This window comes from Phyllostomus discolor, chromosome 9, assembly GCF_004126475.2.
Source record: "Phyllostomus discolor isolate MPI-MPIP mPhyDis1 chromosome 9, mPhyDis1.pri.v3, whole genome shotgun sequence".
NCBI classification, from domain to species: domain Eukaryota; kingdom Metazoa; phylum Chordata; class Mammalia; order Chiroptera; family Phyllostomidae; genus Phyllostomus; species Phyllostomus discolor.
The window spans coordinates 2,442,991-2,467,601 of record NC_040911.2 but is presented as its reverse complement, the minus strand read 5'-3'; the positions used below and the strand labels follow the sequence as shown (position 1 = coordinate 2,467,601).

General features: G+C 50.3%; 1 protein-coding gene across 1 annotated transcript in view; it reads left to right on the top strand.

The window, feature by feature from the left end:
• Positions 1 to 316: 316 nt before the first annotated feature.
• The window catches only part of LOC114506602 (uncharacterized protein C18orf63-like), a 42,913-nt gene continuing 18,618 nt past the window's right edge, over positions 317 to 24,611 (top strand). The window contains 14 exon segments of the mRNA XM_028524362.2: positions 317 to 519; positions 2,649 to 2,727; positions 4,346 to 4,402; positions 8,843 to 8,954; positions 9,495 to 9,536; positions 11,101 to 11,177; positions 12,361 to 12,470; positions 13,316 to 13,412; positions 13,517 to 13,602; positions 14,772 to 14,955; positions 19,181 to 20,233; positions 20,422 to 20,476; positions 20,479 to 20,511; positions 21,588 to 21,831. Coding sequence (XP_028380163.1) covers positions 386 to 519; positions 2,649 to 2,727; positions 4,346 to 4,402; positions 8,843 to 8,954; positions 9,495 to 9,536; positions 11,101 to 11,177; positions 12,361 to 12,470; positions 13,316 to 13,412; positions 13,517 to 13,602; positions 14,772 to 14,955; positions 19,181 to 20,233; positions 20,422 to 20,476; positions 20,479 to 20,511; positions 21,588 to 21,831 — 2,363 coding nt within the window. The 5' untranslated portion in view covers positions 317 to 385.

Here is a 24,611-nt window from a genome sequence, read left to right as displayed (position 1 = left end):
AAAACCAGATTTGAAATTCCAAATTATATATTTGGGGTGACAAAAGTGTTCTAAAATGTATTGTAATGGTTGCATAACTCAGTAAATAGAATAAAAACCATTCAATTGTACACTTTTAATGAGTGACTTGTATGTCACGTGAATTATATCTTAATTCATGTACCAAAAGAATTCCAGGTTATTAGAGAGCCTTAGAGATAAAATGGCAGCGATATTTAACTGCTGGAGTTTGCTAATTTGTTTTTATTACCTAATTCCAACACAATACCAAATACCCTGATGAGTTGGTGCTGCAACCCTGTTGGGGGGATGGTTTACTGACTTTTTATTGCTGGGCGATTGTTCTAGAGGCCTGGTGGCCGAGACATCCGGCGGACAGGAAGAGATGAGCGACTCCAAGCTGCAGTCGCTGTTCTTCGTCACCATCCCAGACTTGCAGAGCCTCTGTGCCGTCAGGGTGACACTGCGCCCCCCGGGAGCGGACACTGCGGTCAGGAGCACGCAGCTGAAGGTGTGCAGGTGAGACATACGTCCTACTACGACACTGCCCAGAGTTTCCGAGACCTGTAAGAGCTGTTTTAAAACAAAATACTCCTTCACTCATTCTGTGTATGTGATTGTAAAACAAATTCAGTTTTGTTCCGTGCAGGTCCAGAGGATTACATTTAGGGAAGGACTTAAAATACTTGAGGTAGACTGTCTCGCTGTTGAGTTGTTATATTTATGACTTCTTGTGTGAACTTTTTTAAAAAAGATTTTTTTATTTATTTTTAGGCAGAGGGGAAAGGAGGAAAAGGGGGAGAGAAACATCAATGTGTGGTTGCCCCTCACTTGCCCCCCACTGGGGACCTAGCCCCCAACCCAGGCCTGTGCCCTGAGTGGGAATTGAACCAGTGACCCTTTGGTTCACAGGCTGGTGCTCAATCCACTGAGCCACACCAACCAAGTTGTGTGAACTTTTTAATTTAAAGTTTTTATAGACGCTGATGAATTAAATCAGGCTCCCCAAAACTTAGTAGTAGTAGTTAATAAATACTGAGTACTTTCTGTTTATGAGGCACTTTAAAAGATACTGTGAACATTTTAGATTAATATAATTTCTTAACACTCAGGTCAGTATTAGAGTATTTCTGAAGAGCATTTTTCCAAGAATGCTATTGAAATACCCATTCCAAGACAGTCTTTGAAAAGCAGCCGAGTTGAGGACCCACCGCGTGTTAGTCCCTTCCCTGACTGAGGCGGTCAGAGGAAGAGTCTGAGAATACCTGGTGGGATTCTCCCTGTAGCTTAACTTCTTGGAGACGAACAGACACTTCTGAGACAGCTAGGAGTCAGAAATAAGAAAGACACGTGGGTGTCCTCCATTTTCTCTTATTCACAAGACTTTTTTCTCCCCATTGTACACATTTCCACCCAGGGGCACCCAGGGGCCCGTACCCTTCCTGCTGACGTGCAGCGTGATAGCAGTTTCCCGCGACCCCTTGGGAGACACAGAGATAGAACACTGCACGTGAGGTCTTCTGCTGTGCGCTCCCAAATCGAAGGAGACCGCGGCCACAGTGCGGGGGGCTGTCGCTGGTCCTCCCGGTGACTGAGCAGCTGAGACTAGGGCAGGCCCTGCAGAACCAAGCGCCTGCCTCACCAGGGAAGAGGGGGCTGCCGGGGGCACTCTCAGCCTCCCTTTGCGAGGTGCCGCCCCCCCCCCCCCCCCCCCCGCAAAAAAAAAAATTCTCAGGGTTCTTAACATGTGTTTCCTTTGAGGATTAGTAATTTGGAAAATTTTTATATTTCCAACTCTGTTCCTTTTTGTGTTTTTCCCACCTTCTCCTACTCTCTGAAGCAAAATTATTGATGATAATTTCAACTGCAGTAATTTTTGTTCTAAGTTCATTTGGCCCTTGAATGCTAAACTAAAACCAGTAATGCCATTCTGGCTTGGGAAAAAAATCATTTTTGCAGGAAAAGAGCCTAGTCAATAGTTCTAATGTTCAAATAGTTGATAATTTTTCTGATAGTTGAATCATTAGACTGCCCCCCCATTCCCCCAACCACGTAAAAAACAAAGGAAAATGGAAGAAACTGGAGTTACGAGAGATGTATTCTTCAGTGTCAAGACTTCTTCAAGTCTGTAGTTAGGGTGGAAATGGGGCTTTAAAAGAGGAATTCTCACTCACAGATGAAAGAGGCTAGGACATTCAGATGCAGGGACTAGGTTACATATTAATGTCAGTATCTAAACTTTTATAATTCTATTAATTCAAAGCTTGGCTGAGTGCCTGTAGTGTTCAAGGTACCATGCTAAGTGTGGGGAGAGATACAGAAATCTATAACACAGTCTTTGCCCAGAAGAGACTTAAATTTTTTACTAGAACAAAATGATTTTCTATAGATTGATATTAGAGAGTGGGAGGAAGTGGAAGAGAGAGAGAGAAACATAGACTTGTTGTTCCACTTACTTGTGCATTCATTGGTTGATTCTTATATGTGCCCTGACTGGGGATCAAACCCACAACCTGGGCATATCGGGACAATGCTCCAAGCAACTGAGCCACCTGGCCAGGGCTGGAACTGATTTTTAAATGTTCTAATAAAGTAAAAACAGACAGTAGGCAAGTCAACATTAAAATTAATACATTTCATCTCCACAGGCAACTGCTGTTGTTACACCAAGATATTCTTGCATCGCCTATACCTGGAATATTTAGCCAAATTTGGGTGGTGATGGCGGTTAGTATTTTAACATTTTATAAAAAGTATTACTACCAATTACTTTGGGCAATACTGATACAGAGTAATTCGGGTACTAATTATAGCTCAAACTAAAGATGTTTTATGAAGATAGGTTACATTGTTTTGTAGTTTGAACCATTAACAGACTTTAACTTCAATATACCTGATGTTTAAAATTCATTTTTGTGGTTCTAATATTTAGTTTTCTGTGTCATAAATGCTAAGATAAAGAGTAGAAATGAGGATGTTATAGCAAAATTTTTGAAGATACAATCCTTTTCTCATATTTTATTCTTTAGAATTACACTTAATATAAAGGAAGAAAGTTCTCATTCCATCAAATCTCTAATTGCTTTTAAAGAATTTAGATCAACATATTTTTTTAATTTGGAAATTTTTTATAGTTAGTAAAAATTATATTTCCCAGTGCTATATATAACTGAGAATGATAATGAAGTACCAAAATCTTTATAAAAGTGATACTATCCTGAGGTTTTTGTTAAAAATCTTTCTGAAAATCCTCTTCTGAGATTTTAATTTCCCAGAATCCAGTGAAATCAACATTTATTAACAGTGCTGATAAGCCATATAGAATATTTAGGTCTTTTCTTTTTCTTCTAGGTTATGTGGCTATATGTCCAACCTTTTCTTTTCATCCTTAATACAGTTTTTAAGAAGAACAAACTATTGGTGAACAAGTAGACACTAATACCTCTTAGTTGTGTTTTTCCTACCTGAAAAATTTATGAAACAAAGAGGAGATTGTTTTAGAGTTCTAGTAAATTCAAGTATTCTAATCTTAGAATAACCACCTGAAAAATATGTTTTGCTTTTTTATACATTACATGCTATAAAAATTTACAAAAATATTTAAAATGGAATTATCATGGATACTGTTTTGAAACTCGCCTTTCACTCTCACTCTCACTCCCTGATGCACATGTTGAGTTTCCGTGTTGTGCTCTGCAACGGTGCTTCAGAAAGCATCACTGAAATAATGCCATTTGCATTTTTCTGGTAGTTTCTATGGGTTGAATTCTTAGAACTGAGATTGCAGCACATTTTAAATATAATCTAGATACTGTGAAATTGCTCTCCGAAAAAAGCCATACTGGGTTACATTTTAACAAACCGTGTTTGAAAAATTCCGTATTTCCACGTGCCCACAGACACTGGGTATTTGCAGACTTTCGCCATCTGCCGATCTTTTAGTCACCAGCACTGTCTGTCCATTCGTGTGGCTTTCACAGGGGAGCTGCACACCTTGGCCGTGTGAACTTTCTCTTGATCTCCCACTCAGGCCCCTTTCCTTGTGAATGCCTAAGAATATACTATATATGAAGGAACATATTAATATTTACTACATGAAACTTACTGGCCTCTCTCATCGTATGGTTTCTGGGTGCGTGCCACCCCCAGGAAGGCTTCCCTCCCTCGAGGGGAGCACACCCGCAGGTGTGTTTCAGGGAGAGGCTGGCGTCCCCGGGGTGCGGGCTGTCAGGGAGACGTCCCCTTCTGCGCGCCCTGCTGCAGAGCCTTCAACGTCTTCTGAGTATTGCTTTACGTAGTAACACGTTCGTTGAGTCACTTTTATAAATGTGGATTTTTGTTATAGATACCATTTTATAAAGCTGGGAAGCTTAATGCCTATCTCGAAAAACATGGAGCTAAGGTAAGTGTTTTAAAAGATACAATTCCAGATGTTGTGTATATTGATTTTGTATTCAGCTTCTTTTGTCGGCCAACAAAAATTGGAGTCTCTTTCTTGTAAGTGCACGTGGAAGAGCAGAACAGTTGCTTTCATTTAGTAGAGGCAGAGGGGAAGGGGCTAACTTTTGCTGGGTGACCTTGTGGGCATTTCACCTGGCATCACATCACTTACCGTATGTAGCTGCCAAGAAGTGAATAATCTCATTCTACAGATGAAGAAAAACCCTGAGAGAGATAAAAACACTGTTTGTAATAATATAGCTAATAAGCAGAGGCACAAAACAGTATAAATTGTACTCATGGTGACGATTTCTGGATCTGAGCAAGGAAAACAGGAGTACGTGGGTTGAGCACCTCGTGTGTCCCGGTTACTCAGGCCAAGGAGATGTGGCTGGTGCTCACGTCACGTCTCCGCACGTCTCTCTGGGGCACTGTGCCCTCCGTGACTCCAGCAGGCCGATCCACAGGGGTCCCGGGGATTGGGGCATCTGGCCCCCTCCAAGGTGAGGGGTGTTCTTTGGGGTCTGGGAGGATGGTGAGGTTTCCCCACCCCCCAGGTGCTCTCGCAGTTCCCTGAGGAGTCTCTGAGTGACCGGACAGCAGGCCTCGGCCGTCGGTCACCGTCTGCGGGAGGGCGGCGCTCTTCAGGGACCGGGTGGGAGGGAGGGTGCGCGTTCCACCTCCGTGCTGAGACAGGTCCGGACTCTCAGAACCAAATCCTCAGGGTGGCGTTCTCCTAGAACTGGAAACTAGGTCTTTCAGGGATCTCTGCACAACTCTGTCCTTTGTCGTGACAAGTGTCTCAGTTTAGTGGAGATCCCTTTGCTGTCTTCCTGGGGCTCGTGGAGAATTTAATCTTATTAATGTATTGACTTAAAGATCAAAATTGTGCTGTTTTTTGACAAGTGTGTCACAAAAACAATAGATACAATGTGATTTTAGAGATGAATTCTAAAGATTAAAAGTTATTTTTAGCCTAAGAATAGATCACATTTGAGTGTTGAGTTAGTAAAAGAATATGCCAAGTATATATAAAGATTATAAGAAAAAATAAAAAATTAAAAAACATAGCTTCTGCAGTCATTACACACTAATAAAAACACACTTTGTTAAATATTTTCTTCCGGTCTTTTACTTCACACCTTTGGCTTTATCACTGCAAGTTGTCCAGTGTCCAAAATCTTTTTGTTTATATTCTTGTCCTTTTCCCACATACCCGAGTTCCCCTTTGTTACTAAGTAGACTTGCTTTGTCCACTTCCCCAGACTTCCAGATCCCAAATGCCGTGATGCTCATAAGCTTTCTCCCGCCTGACTTTCCTACCCTCGTGGGCCTCCATGGTTCTGCTCCACTCATGTCTTTCTGGGTAACAGTCACGGTAGCCGGCGGGTAGCTGCTGAACATCTGTTACATGCTGAGCACTCTGCTTGCTTCTGGAGTTGAAGCCGTGAATCAGACAAACTCCCTGCCCACAGGAAAAGGTCTCCTCCTTTCTGAAAAGTTTCTGGAGTTTGTGTAGCGTTTTTATTATCCCTTCTATAAATGTTTGGTAGAATTCACCAGTCAAGTTCCCTGGGCCTGGAGTTACGCATAAAGGAGGGATTGTAAGTACAATCCAGTCTCTTTAATACACGATAGAGATGCTCAGACTGTCTGCCCCAAGGCCTGCGTTTCCCTCGTCTGCGCTGGCGGACTGATGACGTCAACTTGCTCGTGGTGCCGCCCTGCGTCCGGCGGCCGGCAGCGGTGGCACCTCTCTCGCTCCCCGGACTGGCGGCGCGTCCCTCCTCCCCACCCTCGCCAGGCCGCTGGAGGCCTCCGGTCTCCCTGCCCGCAAAGAACAGCTTTTGGTCTCGGTGATTTCTCTTGTTTTTTATTTCACTTATTTTCATTTTGGCCTTTATGATTTCTTTTCTTACGCTTATTTGGGGTTTATTTCTATTGTATTTTCTTTAGGGGGAGATGCACACACAAGTAAAACATGATCCCGTGCAGTGGCGGTGACAGTGCCCTTGGGGATAACCAGAACAGGCATCGGAGGTCACGGGGGGGGGGGGGGGGGGTTGGCTGGGCCTGGGCGACGAGCGCATCGCACTAAGGGCCTGCAGCTGTGCAGCCCCGCGGCCTCGCACAACACGTGACGCCTCGCCTGAGGCCACGCTGTCATCTGATCCGTGCTGTGTTCAGTTACCAGGCCCTTCCCCGCAGAGCACGAGACCGAACCCCCTCCGCAGGGCAGGGCGAGCTCCCGTAAGGCACGGGCACGCCGGCTCTGGTTCACTCAGCACGGAGCTGAGCGCACGGCGGGCACCCGGGGAATGTGCGGGAGGGATAATGAATACTCGCGTCTCCTGTGAGACCTCGTTAGCAAAAACTGAACGATACTTATGTTTCTTTTTCTAGCTACTTAAGGTGGAAGTTGAGGTCGCTGATTCGAGAACCTTTTCTTTTCCAATGCAGACACACTTAAGTGCTACAAACTTCCTCGCAACCGTGTTTTGCTTTCATCTTCGTCAGTTCAAAATACTTTCTCATTCCCCATTGACTTCTTGGATCTGCGGGTTCGTTAGCAATCTGTTGTGTAGTTCCCACATACTTGGGGGTATTCTCAGGATTTCCTCAAACCCTCCCCTGAGGATATGTGTATTGGTTTTAGAGAGACGGAGGGAGGGAGGAAGAAACAGCCAGTTGCCTGCCACGCGTGCCGGCCGGGGTTGAACCGCAGCCCTTGGTGTGGGGGATGCCGCCGCAGCCAGCCGGGCCACCCGGCTGGGGCCCGAGATCTCTCTGTCGCTGCCCTCTGCTTGGGCTGTGGCCGGAGGACGCGTTGTGCGTGACCTGCATGTGTTGGAGTTCACTGAGGCCTGTTTGGTGGCCCAGAACACAGTCTGCCCCAGCACATGGTTCTTGTCCCCTTGAAACGAACGTGCATCGTGCTGTTGTGCCACAGGGCCTACGGGTGTCGTTGGGTCACAAAAGTTGATAGTGTTAAGGTCCTGTATGCTCACTTTCTGTCTACCCGTTTGGTCAATTACTGAGAAAATACGGTGCAGGATTTGCCTACAGCTGGAGCAGACGGGGTCAGTGAGGCCGCCTTTGCCCTGGAAGGCGTCCGGGGCAGCAGGCAGGACGTGTGTGAGTGGTAGAACTGCCCCGGCCTCCCTCTGGGCACGCCCGGCTGCTGCGAGCCATACATCCTGCCCGGCCTGGGTTGAACTTGGCTCCCTCCGGCAGATCCTGATGGCCGATGGGACTCGTTCAGCTGCCCAGGCCCCGCACCCTGGGGGCACGTGTGAAGTCAGCAGTGCAGCTGGGCCGCCGCCCGCTCTGGAGCCCTGTAGACGGGAGCCCTGATTCCCTTTGAGACGATGAGCAGACCTGGTCCTGTCCTCACCAACAGATGACTGACACGCACCCTGGGAAGTTCACCAGGAGCCCACATGGCATAAAAACGGGGGGGTGGTGTTGGGGGACAGTTCTCCGGGCACTGCCACTCTTCCGCATGTCCGGCCAGCAGAGGCACACGCAGCGTTTTCCTCTGGACCGTGTCCGCACAGGCGTGCGGAGAGCACAGCCTTGGCTCTCCCCCAGCCTGGAGTGGCTTCCTCACTGGCGTGTGCCCATCCGCACCTGCGAGGGGCTCCGCTGTCTCAGGGTCCGCTCTCCGTGCCGCGCTCTCACCTCCCACGCGGTGTCCCCCAGACTCTGCCGCCCTGTCTCCCTGGAACCTCAGCTCCGTCCCCTCAACCCAGGGAGCCCCCCGCACCCCGCACCGCACCCGGAAACCCTCTTCGGTCAGTGTGCTCGTTTCTGCCTCTCAGGGACCGCTCCTCTTGTGGCTTGATGTCCAGCGTCCTGTGAACCACGGTTGCCCAATTTTTAGTGTTGTCTCAGGCAGGAGGGTAAGTGTGCATCCTGTCAGTCTCATTGGTCAGAAGTCCTACTTTAAACAATTCTCTACAAAGAGAGAGGCCTTGCTGGTACCCATGTAAGTGTCTCGTCGTTTTTCCGGTGCCGAAGCGGCCGGTGTGAACAGCAGTGAGGAACGGTAGTGCGGTGCGGCTCTGCTCTGTGTCTTCTGTGCACGGGGGCCACGGGGTGCAGTGCAGGGGCCCAGCGCGGGCGCTCCGGAGGCGCGGGCTCTGCGTCGGGACAAGCAGGGGCTCGGGCTGTCACGGCACGACAGCCGTCAGGGCTTCAGAGTGAAGAGAGTTCAACGCTTCTTAGCCTTCGGACCAGATGGGGTTGTGGTGACCATGGCAATGACTGCAGTGACATCCAGAACAGCCCGGCCTGTGGGGGGGGGGGGGGGGGGCGGTCCCGGCACAGACATTTCCCGTGAGTCTGTAGGGACATGCTGATTGCTGTGATTGGCTCGTATTTTGTCCTTGAACCTTTGCAGGCAGAGGCGCCACAAAGGGTCATCCCTGTGATTCTTCAGAACTGCCTTTCGTACTCGCTCACGGCCAGGCTCGCCCCAGCCTGGAACAAGACTGGCCACCTCCTGGTGCAAGGTGACTGTCCCTCTCCCGGTCACTGTGGCTTTCTCAGGCAGGTTGCTTCCCTTTGGGGCTCTGCTCCCAGAAAGTAGTTGCTAACGCGGAGCCCAGCCACGTGTTCTCAGGCCAGCCCACACAACACACGTGTCATCTCCGTGCCTGGGATTATACCCAGAGGCCTGCTCTTGTTTCTTTAAAGAAAATACGTTTATTATGTAATGCTTGATGCTTAGAAGAAAAGATATAAGTGATGAGAATTACTGTAAAATAAACAGAAATTACTCATATTGCTAGAACCAAAATAGTACTGAGTTTTATGTTGAGGTCTGACCATTTTCTAAGCATTTTATGCTACAGAATAAATATTTGAGGGTATAATTAGGTATTTTTATCCTTTTAATGGAAGAGATATTTTTATGTAAGCTGACATTTCTTTGTATAAAACTGCATTTTAAAGTATTTTCCTTAACTTTTATGCTTTTACATAAAAAGTTGTATTTATCAAGCATGATTTATGGGTTATAATAATATGGTATATATTATCAATTTTTTAAGGAAGAGAGTTTCTTTCTCAGATGGGAAAGCAAAATGCTGTTGGTAAGTAAAAATGCTTAAGTTAATAGATGAAACATTAATATAATCAACAGTTGTTAAACAGTGTTACGAGTTGTTGTAATTGTGGTGATTAGGTCATATCAGAATTCAAACAGGTGTTATTATAATCACAATTTCACCTGGGAAAATGACCTCTGATTCAAAGTACATAGCCTACCTCATTGACAAAAATTCACTTCTCTCAATTTCAATAAAAGCTATAATTTTTTATTTCTTTACTTTAAAAAATTATGACTATGAAGGAGTTCAATTCTTACAGCCATTTATAACGTGTAGTTTCCAGTAAAAGCTTTATTTCTTATGAGAACATGATTCTTGTTTTTAAAAAAGTCTAAAAAGACACGGATGATCTAAAATGACAGTTTATGATATGGTCTAATCCAGTTCAATGATGTGGCTGCACTTTGCAGGCAATTTCCCAAACGGTGGTCCCGAGAGAGCAGATGGGTGGGAGTCCTGGGCCCCCGCAGACATGACTGACCGGTCCCGGCAGCTTCCCCCACCCTCGGGCGCAGCCCTGAATCCGGGCTGACGGCTGCGGACGGTCCCGGCCGCCCCCTGCGTACCAGGTCCTGCCCGAGCCGGACGGCGGCCCCCTTGTCCTCCAGCTGGGGCCCTGTGGGCTCACTACTGCACTTAGTTCCATCCGCGGGACTAGCAGGAGACGACAGCTGTCGCAGGTAACAGTTTATTAAAGACAACAGTGAAGTAAAGATAACAGTTTAGGGAGCAAAGTCCTCCACTGCTGTGTTAGAGCTGTGCCTTCCAGTTCATGAGTGGCATACTCCACAGCGAGGCCGACAGACTGGAAGTGTGGAGCTCAGTGGGTTTCCACCAACTAAGGCACCCTGAGGCCAGTTCTCGGGTCAGGAACCCCACAGCCCCTCCTGCCTTGTCCTGGGTGCCACCCCTCCCCCGGGCGACTGTATGTGACTCCAGTAAGGGCTTCCGGTTAAGAGAAAGCGGGCAGAAGCCTGGAGGCCCCATCGGACGCAGGGGAGCCCGCCAGAGCACCTGCGGGCGTTGGTGGGGACGGACTGCCGGGGTCAGGCAGCTTCCGTCTCCCGCGCGGCGTGGGCGTCGGACTGCACAAGGGGCTCGGGCAGGTCTCCCTCACCTGTGGGGCCTCGTTTCCCCTGTGCCAGCCTGCCTGTGACCCCCCACCACACACACCCCCCACAGCCCCACAGGCCCCATCACACCACACGCCCCCACACACCCCACACAGTCCCACATGCCCACACAGCCCCCACAGGCCCCATCACACCACACGCCCCCCCACAGTCCCACATGCCCACACACGCCCCCACACAGCCACCACACGCCCCCACACAGCCGCATTGTCCAGGCTTGGTCCCCCCGAGGCCTCAGCTGCGACTGCTGGACACGGTGCCGGGCTGCCTGTTGCCGTGTGTGGAGAACTCCTCGTGCTTACCTGCATTTGCAACTTCAGTAAATTCAGTGAATTCTTGTGTTCCTAAAGTAGTTCATTTGATTGGATGGAGTAGTAATCCCAGAAAGTTTACCATTAAATATTTTCTTTCAGTATTAGCCATCAATGTAACAGAAACTCAAGTTTGTCTGAGCATAGAAGCTTACACAATCAGACTGCCGCCACCTGAGGTACCACGAATTTTCATTTCTGTGATTAACTTTATTATATGTGCTAGATACTTAATATATTTCTTGTTATTACACACACGCTAGCAGGTTTTAATTTTTAATAAGAGTGATAAGATTTTTTAACTTTCAAACTCCCTATTAAATTCTTGATATATTGGTGGTGTTCTTAGTCTGTTTACCCAAAGAAATTATTGTCGGCTCAACACAGACCCGGTCACGCTAGTCCCTCGCTCGAGAACCTTCGTGGTGGCCTTCAGGACCCCGCTACCCCAGCACACAGCAGTTACACACAACACTCTTGCCCTCTCAGGAGAAGGACCTGTCTTTTATTTTGCTATTCTCATGGCCCCCAAGTACACGGCTTAACTGGCTTTGCCTGCAGAAAGCGTCCTCCAGTTTGGCCTCCGCTGTATATACTGTACCAGACACACGGTCCCACTCTTCATTACTGAAAAGGGGGACGGCTCTGGGAGGAGGTGGCCCGCCGGCACCCTAGAATGAGGCTGACCGACCCACCCGTGAGTGGCGGTGTGGGACCCACAGGCTCCCTGGGGAGATCAGGCCCCACTCCCAGCGTGACAGAGCGTGCACAGTGCACTCTGCCCACAGGCCAGCTCCCACGGGGAAGAGGAGGGAGCTGTCCCAGCTTTGCCCACCAGATAAATTGCCTCACCTGCTCCATTTTAAGCAACAGGTGTTGCATAGCGGCATCACGGCAGTAGAGCTCCTGTCAGCACGGGAGCAGACCCCAGAAATCAGGGGGTGCTCTGCTTTCTCTTTCCCGCCCAGCGCTGTGCGCTCAGCACGTGCTCGTTCAGTTCGTTTAAGTCCCTACCCTCCGTCGTCCTCCGTCATCAGCCCCTCCCCGTCTTGCCTTGCCCAGCTGTTCGGTGGGGCACTTGCCAGGTCTGGACTACTGGAGCACTTGGTTCTGCGTGTCTGTGAGGCGGTGCGGAACGGGGCGTTTGCGTGGGCAGTGGGAGGGAGAGCATGAAACACGTGCGGGAGTGTAGAGGGGAGACAGCGTGAGCCGGAACACGCACCACGTCACGGGAAGCGGTTGGCCCAGCGTACCTGCAGCCTTCCAAGTCACAGCTGGCTGTGTGTGCGGGTCTGTAATGTTTCTTTCTGTTTGCAAATTCTTCAGAGGACTTACGCATTAAAATCTTGTTTCTGCTAAAAGCTGCAAGAATTCGGCATTTCCCAAAGTGTCATAAAGGACTTCGAAAGTCACAAGAGTGCCGTCATTGAGGGACACGCGATTTTGAGCGGCGAGTGCTACGTTCTGCCAAGGTGAGGGCGCGGCTGCCGTGCCTCGGCGCGGCGCGGTGTTCCGTTCTTCTCGGCTGTGCCTCGGCGCTGGCACGCGCAAAAGCAGACGCCACCTCGTGGCTGTTTGAAACCGGGGTGTAACTTGACAGATGTCACCGGTGCGTTGTCCCACTTGCAGAAGCCGTCAGTCCCCTGTGTCGGGTGACTGGACTCACGGTATTGTACAGTAAGTGTATAGTACACGTCTGTAATACGTTTTATTGGACTGCTTTTAAAGTACAATTTCTAGATATCTCATGAGATTAAAACTATTACAGTAATCTCGACATGACCTTGAGAGCTTGTACATATAGTTAATGATTCGTTATTGCTTGATATGAGTTAAGTTTGTACTATATTCAGGAAAAAATGGCTTGTTATTGATATGAATAGGACTAGTGGGATGAAGTTTTAACCTGCTTTATGAACAATAACGTTAGCAAGCATACACATAATAATTTTATCATTCAGGAAAGGGTAGATGGGAAATACAGATTTAACTTGTATTTATTCAACTCTTAAGCTTTTCTCTAAAGTCTCACAATTACCAGGCATATCTATTTGTGACAACACTAGTCGTTATTTTGTGTTCGTAACTGGCATAGTGTTTGCATCAATTCAGTTTGGTTTCTCCTCACAAATCTAGGTGACATTTAAATACAGTTATGTTTGGAACGAGGAACAAGTGATTAGTTTATCGCTTATGTGTTGGTGGTTGCCGAATCTTCCTGAACGCGGTCTAAGCCACGTGGTTAAACCTCCCCTGCGCGCTGGGGTTAGGTTCGACGACGGGGCTCATGCCGCGCCACCACTCTCACCTCCCACAGCATGAAACGGGGGCAGATACTCAGCGTTCTTCGGGCCGCACCTCCCGACTGCCCCTTCCACACGTACGCAGACTTCCAGACGCACTGGGATGACCTGGTGAGGGCAGGCGCGCGCTGTGGGCTGCCTGGTTTGGCTTCTTGTGATGGGATCTCAGTGTAGCCTTCACTCCGGATAATTTCAACCTTGCTCCTCACTTTCAGTACGGCTACAAACTCCCAGAGGCCCCCGGAGGGGCCGAAGTGTACTGCAGCGTCCGCTTCTGGATGCCAGGAGGGAGGCCCTTCACATATCCTTGAACGCAGGTGGGGGCAGCTGTCCCCGCCCCAGCGTCGACATCCCTGCCCCCCTTCTCTGTGTCCCGACGGACTGCACTCCTCTCGACTCCTTGTCGTCTGCGTGAGTCCTGTTCTGTTCTCAACGTCTTCCCGTCTGTGTTTGAGGGCGCGCTTCACAGTGGCATTTCCTCCCTGAAACGCTGCTGCAGCGGTTCAGACGGCGGGGACTGCCAGGGAGACGGGGAAAGCGCTCACTTGGCTTCTAGTAGACAGGAAGAAATCATCACAGGTTCTCCTTGGCCAAGGGCTCCCTCCAGTGGAATTTTGGTATTTCTGAAAGGGAGGAATCAGAGTGAATTTGAGAAAGAATTTTATTTCTGGAAAACTGTTTTACAGGCAAAATTTAGAGGGCTTGACGTGTGCTTGATGTACCCCATAAACTTAAGGAAACATCTTGACGTTATTTTAAAAGTCTGCCCGTGAAAAGCCCAAGCGAAGAGCTCGGGCAAGACTCTTCAGTCTGCATCCTGGCCCTGTGGTCCCGTCCCTTTGCGTTGTCACCGCTGGGTTTCCAAGGGGGAGGGGGCCACAGCGCTCTTCCTCTGCCCTGCGTCCTGACCCGGATGCGCCACAGAAGGTGAGTGGGCAGATGCAGGTTTCAGCCATCCCTCCCGTTAGGTGCCAGGTCACTGTGCCAGCTCCTCGGGGTGGGGGGAGGGGGGGTCCTCATCAGGAGAGTGGCTGCTGTTCTCCGGGAACTGCCCCTGGAGCCCAGTGAAGCCCGCCCGTGCTGTTCCTCCGGGCTGAGCCCTCGCTGCCTTCCGGGGGTGCAGTCACTCACTGGTGGCCGTAAACACTTCTGTGGTCCCCACAGGCACAGTGTCTTTCTTACAGGTCAGTTTCGGAATGGCGTCGTTGCCAGCCTGTGTAGAAAGCCTTCCCCTAAGGAGACAGTGAGTTGTCTCGATTGTGAGTATTAAAACAGAAGTAATTAATACTACTCCTGGAGGAAACGTGCTTTTTTAGCTTTGGGTTATACACTTGGAGTGAGTTAGCTGGGAACAGATGAGCTATGTGTGAGATAGTTAGGATTTAGGGGTGTGCACTCCCCAGCAGCCACTGTGTCTCACAGTCTCTCTCGGTCCATAAAGCCGTCCCGCTGTTCCTTAACGCCTCCCACCTACCCGCTCCGCTGCGTCAGGAGTCAGCCCGTGCAGTTCTTCCCGAGGGTGGATTTGGACGGTGTGCTGAGAAGTTTTCTTTCCGATGTGAAGTCCAAACTGCCCCATATCTGCGGATTTCCCATCAAGATGACGACGAAGTCGTGCTACTGCACCCAGGAACTGACGACGCCACGTGTACAGGTAAGAGACCCGTGTCCATCCCGTTCCCTGAGACACGCGGTGCCCGTCTGACCCGGACCTCAGTGCAGTGTCTCCCCGTCGGCTGCCAGGGGACCTGACCCTCTGTCACTGCCATTGGTCGTTGTGGCGCTTGGTCGGCTTTTGTCGACGTAGTCCACCGGTCTGCTTGGTGTGAGCCCCTGGACTGGGCACCGGGCCGTCCCCTCGTCCCCAGCACCGGGGACAGCAGAGTGCATTAAGTGCTTTTCCAGTGAATGGGCGACCTCATAGGATGGTTTGGAAACATTTGCCTCATACAAACCCAACTTGACTTTGAACTTCTGCCACTCCATTTGCGTCTGAGTGATTGAAAAAGGCTTCGAGTGATTTCTCTTACCAATACTAAATTATTTCAATACCATTTTCATTGTAAGATGATGTGCTAAGTGAAATCTTATTTATGAAAAGGAGGTAATGATTAAGTAATACCGATAAAGAAAATATGATGGCCTATCTTTACACTCACCAGAATAAGATATTTTTGTTCAAAGAAAACAAAATTAAAAGCTGTTAAAGAACAAATCTAGGGAAGTTAACTTCAAATTTTCAACAGCAATCTTTCTTTGGAATAACACAGTTAGCATATTTCCATCAAAGGAAAGATAAACGTTTGCACAGCTGGCACAGTCTGAAGCATCCCATGAAGGAAATACGCCGTGTCTGCTCGGTCTCCCCTCCGGGAGGTGTCGGCGTCCCCCGGGGCTCGTGGCTCCCGCTGCTCCGGGGACTCGTCCCTCACGTGGCATCAGCGCGCCGTGGCCCCAGCACGCTGCCTTGTGGCGCTTCTTCAGCTTTTGCCGACATGCAGATGGTTTTAGCTCTAACCCCCCTCTGAAGTTCCCCGGAGCCGGTGTGATGGGCCCCGTGCATCCCCTCAGGCCAGCCCACATTACCCGCCACGAGCCGGCCACGAGGCAGCACGTGGAGCCCGTGTCCTCGGCAGGGGCAGCTCCTCGGACCCACGGTCTAAATTAGAACCGTGACAGCCTGGACGGCGGGGCTGTGGGAAAGGCTGTGTCCTCAGAAAGGAGTGTGGACAGACAAATACCGTTCGTGTCTCTGTGATGATGAGTCTGAAATTTCTGCCCAGATACAACTGTTTAAAAAGTTCAACTGTTGGACAGGACCAAACTTGAGGAATTTAAAGGATAGGCCATTACTTCGTGCATTTTTATTGAATATGCACAAATAATACTTCTTTTTATTACAAAATCATAAGCATGTGATCCTGTCACATGACAACATCACACTCAAGCTCACCAGATGACAGTTTCGGCGAAGTGTTCAGATTGCTGTCCGTGTCGTGGGAGACGCTCACGGACCCCGCCAGCCACACCCAAGTGAGCCTTACTGCTGCCAGCCTCCACGTTCCTTGAACACGCAGCGTTTCTAGCCCGTGTCTGGTTCAGAAGTACTGAATCCAAATGATAGACTCATGAAAATTTGCTTCTTAACTGTGAAGTAACAAATTGCAAATTCTGGTCTTTATTTTGTTCCTGAGAATAAAAATGTTCCCTACTCAATTTTACTTAGCGCCTTCTGTATGCCAGCTGCTTAATTAATGTATGCGTATTACAACATTTAATTGTCAAAATAAACTCTTGAAGTAAAGGACTGTTTTCTCAATTTTGCAGACGAGGAAACTGAACCTGAGAGCCTCCCAGTAATCTAGTCGAAGCCACGCAGGGAAATAAGTGCACTGCAGAGTCAGGGCTGAACCCACAGTCAGGTTCTCCACCTGAGGCTGGAAAAGGTTGAGACTCGCGGTTCAGACCCCAGGCTGCGGGGGCCGGCCGCCTGGGTTTGAACTCCTGCCTGCGTGTGTCTGGGCAGCTCCTGTGCCCTCCCTGTGCCCTGGCGTCCTCAGCTGGAGAAGGGGGCGTGGTGGTGGTGGTGGTGGGAACAGCACGTGTCACACACCAGGCTCTCGAGGAAGCCGGCCCGAAGTGAAGTCCAGTGCACGTGACACTCACTGGGGACCGCCCTCGGAGTCCACACCTGCCGGTGGGGGCGGGGTGGGGCGGGGCGAGGAGCCAGGGGCCTGAGGGGAGAAGGCAGAGGCGGAGCGGGGGCCCCGTGGCCCGGCCGCCTGCTGCTACCTCATCTGTGCGGACTCGGACACGCGTGTCTGTCTCTCAAGGGCCTTTAAAGACTTCACAGCAGTCCCTTGACGTGTGAGACCGTGTTACTCCCCAGCTCCCCGTCATCTCTGAGGCTGGTTTGCGGGCATCTCGTGTCAGGGAGAGTCCGAGCCAGGGCCGCGTGGTTTCACCTGGTGGTGGTTTCTGTTAGGTCTCTCTCATTCTGCGACATTCCAGACCCACTTCTCTGCATGTGAGCCAGGTGTTTCCTGGGAAGACTGGGTCACGTTCCCCGGAAAACATCCTATATCCCAGATTTGGCTGATTGCTTCCTTGTATCACGTCATTTAAAGTTAGTGTCGCCTTCTGGACCCCGTATCTCCCACAAACCCATGGTTGGATCTGAGTGTCTCTGAGTTCTGGTCCAACTTGAATAAACAGTCAAGCTATGCAGTGCATAGCGGGATTTTAGTAGATGAGACACATTTGATGGGTCGTTTTGGTCAGTCCATTCACGTCTAAATAGAGGCTAAAGCTTTTGGTTTCCCTCTGTAAGTTCATGTGAACGCACAACGCTATATAAATTATGTGTGAAGTTTTAGAAGTTAAAAGTCGACTGAGCCACATCTGCCAGGGACACCCGGCAGAACAACGGTAACAGTGTGGCGAACACATGTTATTTGTGGGGTTGCGACTTCTCAAAGCTTTGTTTGTTGACATTTAAGTATTTCAAGTTCTGTAAATTATTTATGGTCTCATCTGCTGTGTCCATGGGCCCTTTGTGTAGTCTTTTTATAAATTTTGAATATAAACCCGGAGGTCCCCCCCTTTGGGCTGTCTGCCATGTGTTAGACGTTGGAAGAACGAGTGAACGGTGGTGTACCGACAGGCCAGGGCAGGTGTTTCCGTCAGGCGTGCCCGTCCGAGCGGCGGGCGGAGGCGGCGCAGGTGGGACGCAGACGTGTTCCAGACGCGTGTTCTGGAGAAGCCTTGTGTCGGGGCGCAGGTAGCCTGCTCTTCTGTGAGTCTGCCTGGCACCAGGTGGTTTGTCCTTGCTTCTGGTTTTATGTTGGTGTGCCAGGAACTAGGCGTGTCGTTGGAGAGTTCCTGTTGTTCGTGGAACCAGGAGTCCAAAACAGAGCGGCTGTTCTTGCATGTTCTGTGATTGACTTCAACTTAGTTCTTTAACTCTCTTCCCATCAAATGGAAAATTAGTCTAGACACTTGGAACAACTCGGCCGCTTCCGACAAAACATCGGTTGTGCAGTGCCACTTCGTTCAGATGTCAGGCCTGCCGTCCCCCTGCTAGCCTGGTGTGAGGGGCGCCTCCGGAGAGGGTGGGCAGGGGTGTGGGGGGCGGGCGTCCCCCGCGGTTGCCTGTTGTCCACGTCAGGGCAGCGGGTGCCCCAGCGCTGTTTCCGGGCGCCCAGGGAGCCGGTGGGGGGACCCTCGGCCCCTGCTGACCCTGCAGCTGAAGAACCAAGGGCACTTGTAGCTCGACTTCTCGGCAGCGGCTGCACACGTGCGGCTTTACCTCCACCTGCCTTCAGAACACGGTGTGCGTGCCCCTGAGCGGCTGGTCCCAGACCATAGCCTGCACCCGGCTGCAGAGGGGAGGCATCCATCTTCGGTCCCCCAGCTCGAGAAGGGACACCAGAGGACGCGCGGTGGGACGGGGGTGGGACCCAGCCCGTGTGCACTGTGCAGTCATGGCGGCTGCACACGCCAGGAGTCCAGGGAGACGCAGCGGAGCGGCGAGGGAGCAGCCCGGGCCCGGCTGGAGGGCAGCGGGCAGGGGACCAGAGTTCAAGTCCTCACACAGAGTTTAGAGCGTGTCTTCATCTTAAAATAGGTCACGAGAGGCTGGTGCCTAAACAGGGGTACAAACCATAAGAAATACACGCATTTCCTCAAGAAGGCTCCTTTGGTTTTTGTTTCTGGGTTTTTTGTTTTGTTTGTTTTTTTACCTGTTTTACATGTCATAGTGTTACTTTATGTCCGTATTTTGTTGATGTTTTATACAAAACATTTTTACATATATTTTGATTTTCTTCCAATAAGGACTTGATTACATTTTTAAAGTATCTTGATCTGTATCCTTTCAGGAAAACAAAATCAGGCCGCCCAACCTGACCTCGAAACAAACGTTCCCGTGCTCTCTGACTCGGGCCCCCTCCACGGGACCCCCCCTGGCCCAACACCTCCCACCGCGCTCGGTAGCCACGGGCCACGAGGTGCAGCTTCCGGTCAGCCGGCAGGGGCCCTGCGGGTCCGCCGCCCCGCCTCCCCAGCCAGACCCCGCCCCGAGCAGAGACACCGCCCTGTCCGACCTGGCGCCGCGCGGACATCTGGAAGCACCGCAGCCCACCAGAGGAGGCGCTCAAGTCCAAGACACACATTTTAGCTCCCAGAGGAACTCGGCCCCTAAAGTCATCCCCGTCTTCAGAAACCGGTCAGTGCCGGTGAACGAAAAGGACTTGGAGCCCGGCAGCCTGAGAAGGAAACAACACGTCACACACCCAGACTCCAAACCGACATTAGAATCTCAGCTGTTTTTGCCTAAAACCAACATGATCCAGAATGACAAGCCCAATTTAGACCCAGCTATCACAAAACGATTTAATCCTAACCCTCAGATGAAGGCTTGGAATTTAAAGCAGAAGGCTTCCAGACCTCTGCGAGAAAAAGGGACCGAGCCCTGCGACGATGGGACGAAACACCCCCCTTTCAATGGAAAGTCGTCCGCTGCGGGGGCCAGTGGGAGGCGGCCCCGCGCTGGCCATGCAGGGCTTCGGACGTCAGAGGAGGATTCGGGTGTGGTACGGAGTGCTGCTGACGGCCAGGGGAACGAGGGAGCCGTGCACGTCCCCATAACACGCACATGCGCAGCCCAAATTCTAGGGAAGGGACACGAGCCACTAAAAGTGAAAAGACCACACATCTTTGAATCCGACACGGAAATGGAAGATGCCCAACTACTACAGCATCGGTCAGTAAATCCAACCAGAGAAGGTGATGTCAGTGACCACAGGCTGGTCATGAGTGGGACAGCCCACAGGCTCGGAGGAGCAGGACTGCGTCAGGGGTCTTCGGAGACCGCAAGGCAGCCTGGCGCCAGGGACACCCGTCAGCGACGACCCAGGTCCCCTGGGATCCAGGTGAGAACACAGTTTTACTCCGGGGGTATTTGTCATGCGGTAGGTAGGCCGTGAAAACCCCTAAATAAAGATTTAAAGGATTTTCCCACATCATCCAGGAACACATTGAGACAAAAGTTGTCCCTGACACAATTGCAAGTACATATAGTTTAACGTATTAGAGATGTGATTCTTTAATCTGATTACAGATACGGGACTTGGACAAATCAAAACCCAGGAGACCTCTCCTCATCCCTTGGGCTCACAACATGGATGCAAAAGCAGGGAATGTCCATCAGGTAACTTACCTTTTGGTTCATTTTTCATTATGCTACCTGAATTGGAGTTGCCGGGTTTAGGAGTCTCCAGCCTCTTAATAAGAAGGAGCTACTTCTAGATTCCTCGGAGCCTTACAATGAGCCAGGAAACGGGAGGTGTTGAGGACAGCACAGCTCTTGAGCCAGGACTGCACACCGCGTGTGCTGTTTGAGCCGCGAGCCCGCAGAGGGCTAAGGCGGGGAGAGGTCCCGCTGCCAGCCCGTCCCTCGCCCTCGGTGCGGGCGCGGCGGCCGCAGACCGCCCGAAGGTGTGTGCGAGCCCACAGCCGCCGGAACACACGACCTTCGGGGGCTCGAACCCGAGGTGATTAACCGGAAGTGATGCTTCCGTTCAGTGACAATTGGCTCCGGAAACATTGTGGTGGTGACAAGGGCGAGCTCAAGACTTAGCTGATGACGCTGGGTCTGCGGCACTGAGTTCAGAAAGCCGCGCATCTGGAAATGACGTTCTTCCCCGTTCCGCCATCTGTCTGTCCTAAGAACAAACAGACTGCCGAAACATCCACAAATGCTTTTTTTTTGCATGGAACTATTGGCATACTTTCAATTCAAAGTCTTTATGAGCAAACTAGAAAATGTCTTATTCTTTTTTTCTTCCAAATGCTATTTCTTTTTATAACTAATAGAATTTGCAGCCTGACTTGAGTTAACCAAAAGGTACTTGAGTCTCCTGTGTGTTTCGTCATGTAGTCTGTGACGTCTCACGCTTTCATGCCCTCGGTGGGTGGCTAAGGGAAGGTGTGTGTGCCCAGAGCCTTAAAGTTTCCTCAAAATAAATGAATTCTATTCCAGACTCCATAATTTTTAGAAGCACATCATTTTCCCACTTTGAATTACTTAAGACCTAAGACAATCTTTAAAATATAAAACTGTTCCTATCACCCAGAAGGAATGACATAAGAAAAATTATGGGATATCATTATAGCAACGAATTTCCCTCAAATATAAAATTAATATATGCCCCTGGAAAAATTTGAGAAGCACAAAACGGTTTCTAGAAAAAAGTTTGGGAAACCCCCTGTAATTTCTCTCCGCAGAGAAAGCTACTACTGGGAGCGGTGAGCAGGCGCGCGCGCACTCCGGCGGACGGGAGCTAGGCCCCTCCCGCGGCGGCGGCCCCTTCTGCCTGGCAGCCCCGCTTCTCACGGTCGCCCGCGTGGTCCACGCGAGCGAGCACCGTTGGTGGCCTGCTGCTCACCGACACCGGCGCTCTTCCCGGCTCTTCGCCACAGCGGCAGCGTCCGGCGGTGGTCTCGTACGGGTGTCCACAGATGCCCGCGTGTGTGACTGGTTTTGTTCGTTGAAAATGTCTTTACTTCACCCTTACTATTTCTATTATTGAAATTCATTTGCACTCACTTTTTATTATTGAGACTGTGTGTGTATACGAGGTGTGTGGGGGTGTCTGCCGTATCTTTATGGACTCACTAAATTTCACTTTGCTTTAGCACAAGCTAACAGAAATCCCTCAATAAACGTAAAACCTGTTTCACAGAAGAGCCAGAGCCTGCCGTCACATAGCCAGACTTTTGCGTAGAGGTGTCTTTGTTCGGACCTGCCCGTCGGCTTGTGCTCTGTGCTGGTTGTGGGTGATGCGCGGGGCGCTGAGAGGGCGCCGTGGGCCCGGCCCGCGCTCCCCCCAGCAGACCCTCCTGGCGCCTGGCGGAGACGTGGGAGCCCGGGCGTACTGAAGCAAATGTCGAGCAGCCCCCGGTCCGTGTTACGAATAAATCATCTACCGTGTAAGGAGAGAGAGAGTAGAACTGCTCACTAGTAATATTCTGGCTTTCAGACATTTTAGGTGTTTAATTTACAAAATGTGATATAATTTTTGCAATAAGATGTTTTAAAAATTCTCAATATTCCATTGAAGAAATCACTTAATTTTTTAAAAATATCAGAGAGCCAAGTTTAAGTGGAACTTTAATTTGATTTACTGTTTTGCTGCCTCACTAAACCATTGCAATTGAATGCAAAAATGAACATGAACCCTACTTCATAACTGTAATACTAATTTTTTTGCCTTGAAATTCTGCCTGGCTAATTTCCTGTATAATGTTACTGTGGGCGTTTCTGTTTTCCAGAAGTATCTCTGCTTTACAACTGTGTTCCCACTGCCCTCGAGAAACGCCTCTAGTTTAAAGCCCGTCTTGAGTGTGCCTTCCTCATCTGGAAGCCGGTAGGACGGGTAAGCGGCAGAGAGTGGCCGGTCCCTGTGTCTCCGAGGCCGTGGACAGAGCGTCCGGTGCAGAAGGCGGCCCGCCAGTGTGGTGCCGGCGGCACAGTCGTCCGCGGCTGCTCCCCGCGCCGCTGCCCCCCGCGCCGGCCGGGCGGCGTGCCCCAGGGCGTGAAGGCTTACATCGCTAGTGCGCCAAGCAAAAGAACTCGAAGACAAACCTAAGTAGTGCGCAGTATCTTTAAATAAACATCCATGATAGCCCCTCCTCCGTTCCATGAGCGTCTAAAACTTAGAATTTATAGTGTAGTGTTTCATTTAGATAAATGTTAACCTACATGGCAGAGCCTGCTTATGGTAGGTTTGGTCCATCTTGTGGTGTAGGTTTCTTTTTTGTCTTACAATACGTGTCCTAATATTGAAAGTTTACCCCCCAAAATATGTATCTGTGCATAGGCACGTGTGTATGATGGACTGTGCAATGGTTGACTGATCATTTATTGTCCATGTTCAGGGAGGCGGCCCTGGACCAAATTCCTGTGTTAGGGAGAAATCAAGGAAGATTTTGACTCATTTTAAGATTATAATTTCGAAAGCCAGAGTAGTTCTAAATTCAATTAAGGAAAACTAAATTCAATTAAGGAAAACTAAATAGCATTCCCATTAGGTTTTTGCTGGTCCGTGTGCATTGCGGACACGCTCTGACCTGCCCCGCCCCCAGATCACTCTTCGCGTTCCCAGCAGGTGTGAGTGCTCCGGCGGCTGTCGTCTTAGAGCCGCACGGAAGTGACTTCCATGTCGCCGAGAATCTTGTAAGAGCAGCCGTTGCGTTTGAACCTATGGCAGTCTGCCAGAATTAGTGCAAGACTCATCTTCACAGAATCATAAAAATACTTTTCATGTATTATTCACACTTTAAACTTCATAGTGTTTATTGCTTACTATATTTGTTTTTGTTATATTTTTATGTTATACATTATTTGTATTTCCTATGTTAACAATATTACTGTAACAAATGGGGAAAAAGTATGGGTTTGTCATTGATTACCCTTTATTTCACCAGCTCGCTAACCAGATTTTGCTCTTTTTCGGAGTTCTCATCGTCTGGTGTTATGCTGGAGCTAACAGTGTATTAGAGAGTTTACTAATACTTAAGCATGGTCAGTATTTACGGTGTCCGTAAATGCCGTGGTCATTCCGTGCGTGTGCTCACACTGTGTTGTACCCTGCAGAGGGTCTTTTCTAAGATAAAAAATAAAGGTATGTCAAACAGATGTGTCTTCCGCACGTCTCAGCGACTGTAGGTGGGGGTGGGGAGGCTTAGACGCATTGCAGGTGGTTACCTCTGCGGCTCCGTGTGCCACGTGCCTTCGCTGCGGAACCACGTGGCCTGGCTTGCGCCTCCACCACGTCACGGGGCTTTCGTTCCCACGCGCCCTCGCCCTGCGTGTGACCGGCGTGTGTTTGACCGCTGCCGCGTGCCGGGCCCGGCCGCAGGTGCCTGTGGTGTGAGGGGGGACGGGACACAGACAGGACGAGCAACAGGTGCGATGTGTCCACAAGCGACAGGTGCGGGAGAGACGAGCAGGGCAGAGGAGGGGAGGTGGCCGAGGGGGCGTCCTCGGGCACAGACGAGCGGGGCGGAGCGAGCCGGCCCACACACGGCTGAAGGGCGAGCGGTCCGGGCCTCAGGGCTCCTCCGAAGCCCTTGTTCACGTTCCGAGCTCTCGGGCCCCGTCTCCTTTCCGCTCTCACCTGGACTCCTTGCTCGGGGAGCTCTCTCGTCTGACTTGGGGAGTCTCGAGGTGGGGGGCGGGGGTCTGGGAGGAGGGGAGCAGCTCACGTGTTTGAACAAGCCCTTCCCCACCCTACCCCCACTCGGGGT